The sequence below is a fragment of the Brachyistius frenatus genome, unplaced genomic scaffold, assembly GCF_029030835.1.
Source record: "Brachyistius frenatus isolate BFR_SWC_R1_liver_20210118 unplaced genomic scaffold, ASM2903083v1 Contig_151, whole genome shotgun sequence".
In the NCBI taxonomy this organism is placed as follows: Eukaryota; Metazoa; Chordata; class Actinopteri; family Embiotocidae; genus Brachyistius; species Brachyistius frenatus.
In genome coordinates this window covers 283,696-296,494 of record NW_027210750.1, presented here as the reverse complement: position 1 = coordinate 296,494, position 12,799 = coordinate 283,696, and the positions used below count along the sequence as shown (strand labels likewise).

At 43.8% G+C, this 12,799-nt stretch overlaps 1 protein-coding gene across 1 annotated transcript; it reads left to right on the top strand.

Moving 5' to 3' along the window:
* Positions 1 to 441: 441 nt before the first annotated feature.
* Positions 442 to 11,490, top strand: elac2 (elaC ribonuclease Z 2). The gene is made up of 24 exons (XM_069716097.1): positions 442 to 650; positions 1,176 to 1,226; positions 1,321 to 1,391; positions 1,917 to 1,981; positions 2,070 to 2,127; positions 2,229 to 2,297; positions 2,388 to 2,519; positions 2,700 to 2,755; positions 2,847 to 2,905; positions 3,492 to 3,564; positions 3,653 to 3,765; positions 3,861 to 3,959; positions 4,281 to 4,419; positions 5,677 to 5,762; positions 6,090 to 6,211; positions 6,321 to 6,420; positions 7,859 to 7,997; positions 8,073 to 8,111; positions 8,202 to 8,311; positions 8,728 to 8,827; positions 8,914 to 9,034; positions 9,471 to 9,549; positions 9,851 to 9,995; positions 11,060 to 11,490. Exons 1-24 carry the CDS (start codon positions 442 to 444, stop codon positions 11,288 to 11,290), a joined length of 2,466 nt encoding a protein of 821 aa, XP_069572198.1. The 3' UTR covers positions 11,291 to 11,490.
* Positions 11,491 to 12,799: the final 1,309 nt, after the last annotated feature.

The following is a 12,799-nucleotide window of genomic DNA, read 5'->3' as shown; positions in this document are numbered from 1 at the left end:
GTGCGGAACAATGAGGAATTATTTCCTTTTTCATTTTAGTTTTATTTTGTAGTATTTTTTATTCCCCGCCTTTCCCCTCCCGCCCCCTCTCAGAACGCGGGCTGTGATTGGCCCACAGATCCGCCAAACAAAACCCAGACACCAATGAGCTTTTAACAGCTAGCGACGTCATCATTAGACGCCGGAAAAAAAAAAAAAAAAAAGCATCACATGTGTTAACCAACCTCTTGAAGTGCAGCGGAACGAGGCAAAAAACAACAACAACAACAACAACAGCGCTCAGAAAGCAGCTCCGTGTGATTTAGGGACGTCTTTAGTATGAGTGCGGCGCATGTGACGCTCCGGTGCTTCCCGCTGCTCTTTCTCTCCTCCGTCCCTCGGACACTCGCGCGCCGCAACCCGCCTCCCGTCTCTCCAAAAGGGTTCCGGTTCCTCCGGACGATGGCGACCGACGGCGGCGACCTGCCGGAGCAGAGGCCGCCGGGCCCGAAGAAGGCCGCGCGGAAGGAGCCGCTGCGCCGCGTCAAAATCAAAGAGAGCCGCAGCAAGCGGGGCGAGCAGCTGGGACCGTCCACCGTGTACCTGCAGGTGGCCGGTACCGGGAGCAGAGACAACCCGGCGTCCCTGTACGTCTTCTCCGAGTACAACAGGTGCTGAGGACACACTAACGGCTCACGGTGAACACGTTTAAATCATAACAACAACAACAGCAGCTGAAAGTCTCCTGCTTGTTTTTAAAAAAAAATATTTTTTTTTATAAGAACTTTATTGAACAAGATGTAAATTTACATCTTGTTCAATAAAGTTCTGTTTCTTGGGGGAAAAAAAATGGACTGGTAGCAATGTGGAAAATAATAAGACAGTTAAATATCAAAAGTAGTGGTGTTTACAGTACGGAAGCTCGGAGGGACAAAACGAGGACCAAAAGAGACCCGAGTTCACCAAATGGGTCACATTTAATAGACCTGGAACAATTCAAAACCACCTGATGTCACGTATATGAAACTCAATTACAATCATATTTTCCCATTGAGAAGGTGGAGTGATATTTCTAGTGATGACGTCATGATGCTCATTTCCCAAATGTCCAGTTGACCGATCAGCTCTCTGGGGGCGGAGCTACTTGTTTCCCTATTTTCCAGTAAACCCGCCCCTCCCCTCCTCTCTTGCTGCAGGTACCTGTTCAACTGCGGCGAAGGAACGCAGAGGCTCATGCAGGAACACAAGTAAGCGGCTTCAGACGTGTCGTCGGCGCGAACACGCGCGTGAACACGCAGGAGACACGCGTGTAAGAAAAACTGACGTGTTTCTGTGTGGCAGGTTGAAAGCCGCTCGCTTGGACAACATCTTCCTGACCCGACTCAGCTGGGAGAACGTGGGCGGGTTGTCAGGTCCATCTCACACACACACACACACACACACACACACACACACACACACACACACACACACACACACACACACACACACACACACACGCGCGCGCTCGACTCGACGAAAATATCTGGAACCAATATTCATCTGTTTGGTTTTTTCATCCCTGAAAACTAAAATCTGCAGAAAGACACGCTTCACATCAGAAAGTCCTTTGAAATGTTTCCTAAATCCTCAAACTTTCTGATTGTTTCCTGATTTTTCATTAAAGGACGACAGATTATTTTCGACTCTGTGCGCAGAGAAACGTACAAATGTGTATTTTTATTCAATAACTTTGAAACCCTTGAGGAGACCGTGGCGTTCGACAATAAAAGTATAATTCACTCCTTCATTCGTGGATATCAGGAGAAAATATAGCGTTTATTTTTTTAACCTTTTAATAAAAAAATAAAAAAAACTTCTTATTTTGATGATTTTTTTTTTTTTTCGTTGCATGTTTTCTGTCCTCTGAGCGTCCGTCTCCGTCTCGTCCTCTGCAGGGATGATCCTGACCCTGAAGGACACCGGCGTCCCCGAGTGTGTCCTCTCCGGACCTCCACAGCTGGTGAGAAAACTGGAAAAGAATGAAATAAAAAAAATGCACGGAGCTGCAAGACTCACTTTCTCCAATCTGCTGTGTTTTCTGCTCCAAGGAAAACTTCCTGAACGCCATCAAGTCGTTCTCCGGACCGCTGGAGGACATCAAGCTCTGTACGTCTCACTTTCCTCGACACGATCAGAGTCACCTTTTATTATTGTTGTTATTATTATGATTACTATTGTTATTATTTACTGGCTGTCTGTCCCCGCAGCGGTCCGACCGTACACCGAGGAGACGTACTCCGACGACACCATGACGGTCCACCAGGTTCCCATATTCGGTGAGTTGATTTTCGTCTTCAGAGAAAACTTTCCTTCGTCAGCTGATTCGTTTTTTTGTGTTTTTTTTTGTTCTTTCCCGCTCCGAGAAGCCGAGTCGAAGGTCGACGGCGGGAAACGCTCCCCGGGGTCGTCGGGAGGCAGCAGCCCGGTTCCCAGTTCTCCGAAGAACGACGACGTGCGCACAAACGAAAACAACAACAACAACAACAGAGACGATCCAAGTGAGACAAACATCCTGCGGGGATTTTCAAAATAAGAGAACAGAGTATAATGTTTAATGAAGGTGTAAAAAAAAAAAAAAAACAATAATAACATAAATAATAGATTAAAAATAGAGAATAAATAAAGATGAAGAATAAATATGAAATATAATCAAAGAATAAATAACAAACATCCTGCAGGCGAAAGAAGGACGGCAGCTCGAGATCCGTCGCTGGTGGTCGCTTTTATGTGCAAGGTAAGTGTGTGTGTGTGTGTGTGTGTGTGTGTGTGTGTGTGTGTGTCTCTCTGACGTTTTTTTTTCTTCTCCGCCTGTCAAACTTTCACAGCTTCACCCAAAGAAAGGAAACTTCTTGGTGGCTCAGGCTCGAGATCTCGGACTTCCCATGTGAGTTTTCTTTTTTTTAAAAGTGAACACGTGTTCCCGTTTGTTTGATTTCACTCATTTATGACCTTTAACACGGCTTGTAAATGCAAAACCTTTGAACTCGGTTAACTCGTCCAGCTGTTTTTCTAGTTGCTGGTTTGTTATGACCTTTTGGAAAGTAATAATGAAGACTCTTGCGTTGGTTTTGTTTGTGTATCATAATTTCCTTAAAATGTTGTTGTTGTTTTTTTTTTTTTTAGTATAAACTGACTTTTTAAATAGTTTTTATTATAAATAAATTCTCTCTTTTTGGAGTCAAATTTAACGAATGTTTAATATGAAACCTTTTCATATTTAGTTTTTTGTCTTCAGTTTAAACTGCAGCTATTTTACATTAAAATTATGTTTTTGGTGAATCAAAATATTGTTTTGTTTTTGGCAGCAAAGGTCAGAAAATAGTGAAACATTTCCGACTAAGAGTTCAAAAGAAATTAAATTTACTGAAACAGAAAAAAAATCTGCACAAAGTTTAAGCTTGTTTTTTTGGTGTTTTTTTGTTGTTGTTTTTTTTTAACAATTACCGAACTGTTCTCCGATCTTCCACCAGAGGCACGGCGGCCATCGGCCCGCTCATCAGCGCTCTGAAAGACGGGAGGAGCGTCACGTACGAAGGAAGAGAGGTGCTCGCCTGCGCGTTTCCCGTCTCGCACGTACGAGGCCGCAGCTCCGAAACCGTTTCCGCTCACTTGTGCCGCTGTCGTCCCGCAGATCCGACCCGAGCAGGTCTGCACGCCCACCGACCCGGGACCGGTGTTCGTCATCGTCGAGTGTCCGTCGGAGGAGTTCGTGGAAGCCGTCTGCGCCAATCAGCAGCTGAGGAGGTGAGAGTTTGAATATCAAGAGCTGAATATGTAAAGAAAATTCCGGGGGGGGGGGGGGGGGAGAGAAGCTGAATTGACATTTATTCCACTTTTAGATACCACTCGGGAGGAACAGAAGACGCCGCCGCGCTGGTGGTCCACATGACTCCGGAGTCCGTTTTGAAGACGGATCGGTACAAAGAGTGGATGGAGAGGTTCGTGGTCCTTCACTTGGGGGGAGAAGGGCGGGTGAGGGGATGGATGGATTAATAGATGGATGGATGGATGGATGATAGATAGATAGATAGATAGATAGATAGATAGATAGATAGATAGATAGATAGATAGATAGATAGATAGATAGATAGATAGATCAATAAATATATAGACTTTATTAATCCTACATTTTTTTCGTTACATCAGCATGGAAGATGGATCTTCTGTATCGGTCCTTGAAGCACTTCATGACTGTGTGTGTGTGTGTGTGTGTGTGTGTGTGTGTGTGTGTGTGTGTGTGTGTCTCTCTGCCTCTGCAGGTTTCCCTCGACGACAGAGCACCTGATCCTCAACGAACACGTGTCCACGGTCCACAACGTCCGGAGTCACAAGATCCAGATTCAGCTCAACATGATCCACCCGCACATCTTCCCCCAGCTGAAGGCCTTCGGAGTGAAGGTGACAAAACACGCTGACGGACAGATTTTAATCCGACACTTTTAATAACTAAATCCACACACACACACACACACACACACACACACACACACACACACACACACACACACACACACACACACACACACACACACACACGTTGACACGATGAAGAGTCACACCGTTGAATCCGGCTCGTTCGTCTTTCTTTCTCTTTTCCTTTTTCTGCTGCAGACTTGCAGATTCGGGGAAATGCATCAAATGTTTTTTTTTAAATTAATGAAGCATATAAGTCATTTATCAAGTAAAGAAAAAAAAACTAATTTGTGTTCTATTTATAGGTACCTAAATTTGAATTAAATATATTTAGGCGTCTTGGAAACCTAATAATTTAAAAAAAAAAGTTAATCAAAAAGGAAAACAATAATTAGTTTTGTTTCTTTGTAAAATACGTTGTCACAAGAAATGTAATTTTGTGTTTTGATTAAAGGGTTTGTCCACTGATTTAATACTTCTTTTTGATAAAACATGAAATGACAGTAAATGGGGGCTGTGGAGACAGGGAGGCTGTGACTCAGTCGGTAGGGTGGGTTGGACACTAATCGGAAGGTTGGTGGCTCGATCCCCAGCTCCTCCTGTCCACATGCCTAAGTGTCCTTGAGCAAGACACTGAACCCTAAAAAATTGCTCCCGATGGTTGTTGTGAGTCGCTTTGGATAAAAGCGTCAGCTAAATGTAATGTAATAAATAACCTTTCGTAAAAATCTCCACACACAGCGTGTTTCCATGGTGACCGGAAACTTCGGTTTTTGGCCTGTTCGTCTTTCTCGTTCCCAAATCAAATGTTCAAAGCTGAAACTGAAGTTTTTATCATCAATTAAGCTTTTAAATTGTTTATCTATTTACAAAAACATATTTATTCTTTGTTTACAGCTTCCTAAAAGTGCATTAAATATATCTCGGTGTCGCAAATTGGACTGATTATCGAAAAGGAAAATAATAATTTTTGTTTGTTTCTTAGTAAAGTATGTTGTCATTTTGCTCCTTCATATAAAATGTGATTCTATACGTTTGGTTAAAGGGTTCTTCCGCTGATTTAATAACCCACTTTGATCCATTTTAAAAAAAAATGCTGTAAAGTAAAAAAAAAAAAAGTTCAACCGTTTGAAGCAGCAACTGAGACGTCCTGACTTTTAACGCTGAGAGTTACAATGTTCACAAAGTGATGGATACTTTTTGTGTGTCTTTTTTTGTTGTTTGTTTGTTTGTTTCCTCCAGGAGCCTCCGGCTGCGTTACACGTCCCAAACGTCAGAGCCGAGTGTCTGCTGAAGTTCCAGCTCCGACCCGTGAGGGAGTGGCAAAGGTCAGTTCGACCTTCAATCCCCCCAATTTAGCCGTCGTTACTCTGCAGCTCGGAGCGCCGCCTCGTCACGGAAAACAATCTGGAACGGACTATTGCACTCGAGCGCTTTCTTCTCCACTCTTCTTCTTTTTTTTCTTTTTCTTTTTTTAACCTCGTCTTACAAGTGTCAGCGTTTCCTCGTTCTGTATTTTTTTTTTTTTTTTTTCTGTCAAGAACCGCACATCAATGTCGGGTCTGTTTTATTTGTTTGTTTGTTTTTCCCCGGCAGTGTTTGTCTGCAGGCAGTGATGTGTGTCTTCCTCACTCTCCGTGTGTCTCGTTTGCTAGAGACGCCATCCCTTCCTGCAACGCCGAGGAGTTTGTGAAAGAAGCTTCTGAGGTCCCGAACTTTCTGGAGGAAGTGGACGAGTGCAGGAAGATTTGCTCCGCCGACGCCGCCGAGATGTCCGGTCGGTTCTGAGAGGAGGACATTTCAAATTAGAGACTTTTTTTATTTCTTTTTTTGTTTTGTTTCTTTTGTGATGGTGTAAGTAAAGATTTTATTTTTTTTTCTCCCAGAAGGTGGAGGACAAAACTACCCCGAGGTGGTTTTCCTAGGAACCGGATCCGCCCTCCCGATGAAGATCAGGAACGTCAGCAGCACTTTGGTTAATATCAGGTACGAGTCTGTCTGACAAAAAAAAAAAAAAAAAAAAAAAAGATTTCCTCCATGTCATGGAAACAGTAAAATAATTAGTGTTTTAACAAAAAATCCCCGCCACTGAAGTTGTAGTTCACGTGCATCTCTGTCCAGTGACCTTTGACCCCCAAATTCAAAGAAGAATTGGATGGAAGGTCATATCGAGCTTGACCTTTTGATTTCCCAAAATCTATGCACGTCGATCTTGCGTCCAAGTGATCGTTTGTGCCAAATTTGAAGACGGTCCCTCACAGGGCGTTCCTGAAGAAACGGGGAGGACGTGAGGTCACGGTGACTTTTGACCCCCAACATCTAAACAGTTCATATCTGAGCCAGAAGTGAACATTTGACAACCTGAAAACATATTCTGTAAGTTCTCCCCATCCTCTCAGCAGAGGCTCTCGATGAGTTGATGCACACGCTTGTTGCCATGGTTACACTCCTATAGATCTCCCCTTCGACTGTTCTGTTGGATGGATTTTTTTCTTTGTTAAAATCAGTAATCTGTCATTGTTTTTCTCCAGAGCAATTATAAAGAGCATAAAATATCAAATCTGGACAGACATTTTTTTTTATTTTTTATTATCTGTTATTCAGTCAGATATTTGATATTTGGCCTGAATGACGATTTTTTTTTTTTGTTTACTTTTTTTTATAACTTCATCGTTAGATTCTTTAAAATACACCGAGCTGCCAGTTGATTAGGAGCAAGTAGCCTCACCCTGCAGTAAATCCTCTAATGGAGGTCAGTTTGTTGTTGATTCGTCTGTCGTCAATAATGTTTAAACAGGACTTCATCACACAACGCTGGACCCACGAACGGATGATGTAAACAACAGTTTTGCCGTCTGTCCGGCGCCGATCGATCACAGAAGCGAGTCTCCGAGACGTGTTTGTTCCGTTTTCTCCGCTGAAATCGTTTAAACCGCTCAAAATGGCCGCCACGCCACGGTCAACACCATTCAACAAAAGCGAACATCTTTTAACAACTTTTCCTTGAATAACAATCGGGCTTTCGCACCATTCGGTGCTCGGGCTCTAATAACAATACGACTTTCGCACCATTCAGTGCTCGGGCTCTAATAACAATACGACTTTTGCACCATTCGGTGCTCGGGCTCTAATAACAATACGACTTTCGCACTATTCGGTGCTCGGGCTCTAATAACAATACAACTTTCGCACCATTCGGTGCTCGGGCTCTCATAACAATACGACTTTCGCACCATTCAGTGCTCGAGCTCTAATAACAATACGACTTTTGCACCATTCGGTGCTCGGGCTCTAATAACAATACGACTTTCGCACTATTCGGTGCTCGGGCCGTAACAAAACCAGTGAGAGCTCAGAGAGACAGTTGCAGTCCTTCCTGTTTTGCTGTATTTTTTTTTTTTAATGAACCGTCCTTTTCTCAAAGCCCGACCCAGTCGCTGCTGCTGGACTGCGGCGAGGGAACCTTCGGGCAGCTCTGCAGACACTACGGCGACGGCGTGGACGACGCTCTGGCCAAGATCTCCACCGTCTTCGTGTCGCACCTGCACGCCGACCATCACACGGTGAGCAAGGCGAAAGCCATAATATACCGGCTCGTGAAAACAAAACCATCAACGCTGACGTCCTTCTGTTTTCAGGGGCTCCTGAACCTGCTGTACCAGAGAGAGAGGGCGCTGGTACGTTGGAGAAAAATAAGTTTAAAAAAAAAAAAAATTATGCTGTTTGATGAAACTAAATCTCGTCTTTTTACGTACGATTGTCTCCAGGCGACCCTGGGAAAGGCGTTCGGCCCCATCTACCTGGTGGCTCCGGTTCAGATCATGACGTGGCTCCACCAGTACCACAACCACTGCCAGGAGATCCTCAGTCACATCAAGTACGTGGACGCAAAGACCTTTCAAAATAAAAGCCTAAATGTCTCCTGCGTGCTCCTGGAATATTTGAGAAGTTTAGTGAAAGTCAAACCGTTCATAGTCTCCTGTATTTTTGTGCTCGTTTACTTGACGTATAGTTTTTCCACATCATGCTTTCAGCAGTTTTTTTGGTCATTTTTGGTGCCATTCGTTGGGCCGCAATTTTTTTGTTTGGCAGCAGCATTAAAACAAACAAGATTGGAAATAGATTGTGAATATAAGAAAATATGAGTGTGTCGGTACAAAAACTATATAAACACTAAAAAAAACATTTTCCAGCTTCATTCTACTGGTGTCTGAGTGGGGTCAAAGGTGAATATGGAGACGTGAGTTTTTCAGCCCGGTGTTGCTCCTTCGTGACGTCTGTTTTGTTTTCCAGCCTCGTTCCGAACAGATTCCTGTGCGACGGCGCCGAGGCGCCCAAGCAGAGGACGAAGTCCTTCATCCAGAGTCTGCTGAAGAACAACGATCTGGAGCGGGTCTGCGGCCGTTTTGTATTTCGCATCTCTCGCTGTTTTTTAAAACCTTTTTAAGAAGTCGCTCATTGTTTTTGTTGTTGTTCCAGTTCCGGACGTGCACGGTGCGCCACTGCAAGAACGCCTTCGCCTGCAGCTTCGACCACAAGTCGGGCTGGAAGCTGGCCTTCTCCGGAGACACCATGCCCTGCGACGCCTTCGTGCACATCGGTCAGTAGCACTCGGCGCGATTAAAGTCCACGTTGCCGCCGGAGTGGATCCGACGCTCGACTCGCGTAACAGCAAATCGAGCGTCGGCCTTTTGATATTTCCGGCGATTCGTATTGCAGCCGCAGTTCAACTCCACGGGGGTCGTCCTGAATAATTTATCCGATATTTCTTAGTGCCGTCTATCTGTCTCGGCCGCTGGCAGCCTCCTCTAATGGTTCCTGCGGGATCCCACTTCATTGACTCTTCTAAAATTGCTTGGCTGGATTCTTTCCAAGCAAAAGCCTCCCGGAGACGGCCGGACAAAACAGGGGCGTGCCGGCGCTTGATTACACCGACTACCTGATTGATTTCCTGCAGGGGGGGGGGGGGGCATGGTGACGGGAAGAGTGAGTCGTTGTCTGCGATTCAGGTTTTTTTTTTTTTTTTTTTTTTGCAGGAAAGAATGCAACCTTACTAATCCACGAGGCCACGCTGGAAGATGAGCTGGAGGAGGAAGCTGTGGAGAAAAGGCACAGGTGAGAAAAACAAACTGTGGTGCTGTAATGAGATTTACTGCGATGAAGAAGGAGAAAAAAAAGAAAAAGAAAAGAAAGCTGTTGTCAGCCGGCAAAAGAGTCCCCCGTTCTGTGCTAGTTATTTTCTGAGTGCATCGTTAAATTTCTCTCCTCAGATATCGACGGCGCTTTTATGGAGGCAGCTTCTTCACAAAAAGCATCTTTTAATGTCTCCGACAACAATATTCCCAGCGAAACTTTCTCTCCTTGAAACGTCAATCTGACTTTATCCTCTGCGTTTTTATTTTCTTTCGCACGACAGCACGACCTCTCAGGCCATCGGCATCGGCATGAAGATGAACGCCGACTTCATCATGCTGAACCACTTCAGCCAACGTTACGCCAAGATCCCGCTCTTCAACGAGGACTTCAACGACCGCGTGGGAATATCGTTCGACCACATGAGGGTGAGCGAGCGGAAGCGGTCACGTGCGATTGGATGTTTTGACGGTCTGATTGGTGACGCTTCAGAATAGAGAAGTCTTTTCTCCCGGGCTATGCAGTTGCACCCGAATGCACCGTTTGCACACCAGCTGCAGTGTTCGGTTTGCCTCTAGGGGTCGCTAGCGGCTCCACTAAAGCTCCAGATGAACTTCTATCATCTCTCCATTCAGACAGAAAAATCCTCCAGCCGTCCTTCAATTTAAAGTTTTCACATGACGTCTTCTGCGTTTTGACTCTTCTTTCTTCCCCACGGAGCTCGTTCCTCCACAGTTTGTTTACTTCTGTGGTAACAGAAACGCTCTGATTAGCTCTAACAAGCCTCTTATCGTCTCCTCGACGTCAGTTCAGCAGAGGTCTAACTTCTCAGCTTGAGACTGAAATATATAAGAAACTTTCAAGTATCAAATCTGGTATTACATATTCACCGATCATTTTCTGAACTACGTCAGGAAATATAATAATAAGAAACTACACTATTCAGACAATATTGTTATAAATGTTCCAAAAAACACATGCATATTGTAAAGATAATGTAAATTGGAAGCATCATGTTTTAGTATCTGAATTGACCACATGAAAAACTGTGATTAATGAGTGCACCATTTAATTTACTCTAACATCGCAATTTCACTTGTTAACAACATTTATAACGAACCATTTATACAGTAATAAGCTTTTCTTTATCTTTTAAAAAAAAAAAAAAAAAAATTTTTTTACTGCTGGACGTTCATTTGAAAGTTCCCCAAACAAATGTATCTTGAAAACTGGGACGTCAAACTACTACTTCCAATAATTTTATTTGAAGTAAAGGATTTTAAACTTCTGACAAAAAGAAGATTCTTAGTGCTTAAAAAAAAAGGAATTTAACATTGACAGTCTGTATATAGAAAATGACCTAAAAAAGGTAAGTTAAAAGGATAAAATTCAGATAAATTGCTGAATAAAACATCATAAATAGAAAAAAAGAAACATTGAAACAAGAAATACTTCTAAATAATAAAATGTTCACGTTCTCTTTTTCTCCCAGATTCGCTTTGGAGACTTTAAAATCCTCCCGAGACTCATTCCAGCACTCAAAACCCTCTTTGCCGAAGAGATCGGCGAGATGGAGGAGAGGAGGGGGAGGAGGGAGCTGAGACATCCGAGGGGAAGCAGCTCGGAGGCGGCCGGGGGGTCGGAGGTCGGCCGAGGGGCCAAAAGAGACCAAGCGGAAGCGACGACGAACGACGTGGAAATGAAGAGGCTGAAAACCAGCTGATCAAACAGCGTTTCATTAAATCAGAGAAAAGAACTTTTACACGAGTGAGTCCTGAGTTGTATTTAAATGACCTTGAGATTTTTATTTAGCTTGTGTGGTTCGACTGAAGCAAATGTATACTTTGCTTTTTGCAGTGCGCTAATCTTAACTCTGACTTTTGTTTTGTCGTGAAAAAGGAATAAAGCAGCAATACGACACCGCTCGGTTTCATACGAGTCGTGTAATCTGTCATCTGAATCTGGAGTTTAGCCGAAGCGTCTCGGCTTTAAAAAACATAGTCAAAACAACTGACTTGATAAAACATTCAAAATGAAAACATCTATGATAAATCTATTTATCCAGAAGTTTTGATGGTCCGTTTTGACCGTGTTGATTGATTTGCTAACTAGTTTTACAGCAGCAGCAGATTGTTTTTAAAAGATTTCATCTTTTTTTCCCCCTTCTTCTTATTTTTAGGTGATTTAGGTTTTATAAAACAGATCGTTTTAATTTAATTTTTTTTGTTATTTTTGTTGATTGTTGATCTTTCAAAGCTCATTTCGTAGTTGCTTTAACTGGTCCTGTATCGGTTTGGACTAAAGATCGATGTTTATTTTTACTCATTGATTATTCTACTGTTTGAAATTAGCACGGTGTACTTAGTTTTCCAGCATCAGATCAAAACTAGTGTCCAATTAAGTCGAGATTTTGTATTTTCTCTATTGTATATGTCTATTTTTTCCTCTCTCTTATTTAATTTTTGGGGATTATTTGGAAAGATAACAAACTCAAACCAGCTGAGGGCGAGTTACATATGTAAAGATTGAGAAGTTCCCCACCCGTCCACACGGGGGCTGCCGTGAGCCATCAAAAGTTCATGCCGACCTGTTACCGAGGCCGAAAGGAAAGAGATCAGCCAGCCACGGTGATGTAGCTCACGAACAGAACAGCGGCTTATTATCTTTTGCCACTTGAGGGAGCGGTGGCTGCAGGGATGGCCTGGGCTCAGTATCAACGGGGAGGGACTGCAGCCGTCGCCGGGGCGTGTTGTTAAAAACCATGAGGAGATATTGACTCCTCGGTGTCGGCACGGGAAACATGCTTAATGTCGTGCGGTTTGTTGGAAATGTTACCCTTTTGAGTTGATATATGACACGTGCACACACACTCACTCTGCAGGCATGGATGAAGTTTGATGTCAAGGCTTGACCTTTCAATTACAGAGAGGAAGTACCCCCCCACCCCCACCCCCCCCGCCACACCCCGAGAGAAAACATTTACCGCCGCCTTGCTATATTTTTTTTTCCCCACCCGCCTTTCTTTCTCGCTGGCCCGGGTTAAAATGGGCGAATTTATTATCAGGTGTGGTTCTACTCTAAATTCAAAAGACCCGCCCGAGAGGATCCCCCTTCGCTCTCCGGAGATAAGACAGGTGCCAGAACTCCCGAGGTAAATGGGAGTTTTGGGAGATTAGCGGGTCGAGCGGTGGTTCTGCGATTAGCCTATTTTCTGGAGTGTGAAGCGGTGAGA

Coding starts and splice junctions, on each gene's coding strand:
- elac2 (XM_069716097.1), top strand. CDS start 442: ATGGCGACCGACGGCGGCGACCTGCCGGAGCAGAGGCCGCCGGGCCCG. Junction 1,982..2,069: donor TCTCCGGACCTCCACAGCTG/GTGAGAAAACTG, acceptor TTCTGCTCCAAG/GAAAACTTCCTGAACGCCAT. Junction 7,998..8,072: donor TGCACGCCGACCATCACACG/GTGAGCAAGGCG, acceptor TTCTGTTTTCAG/GGGCTCCTGAACCTGCTGTA.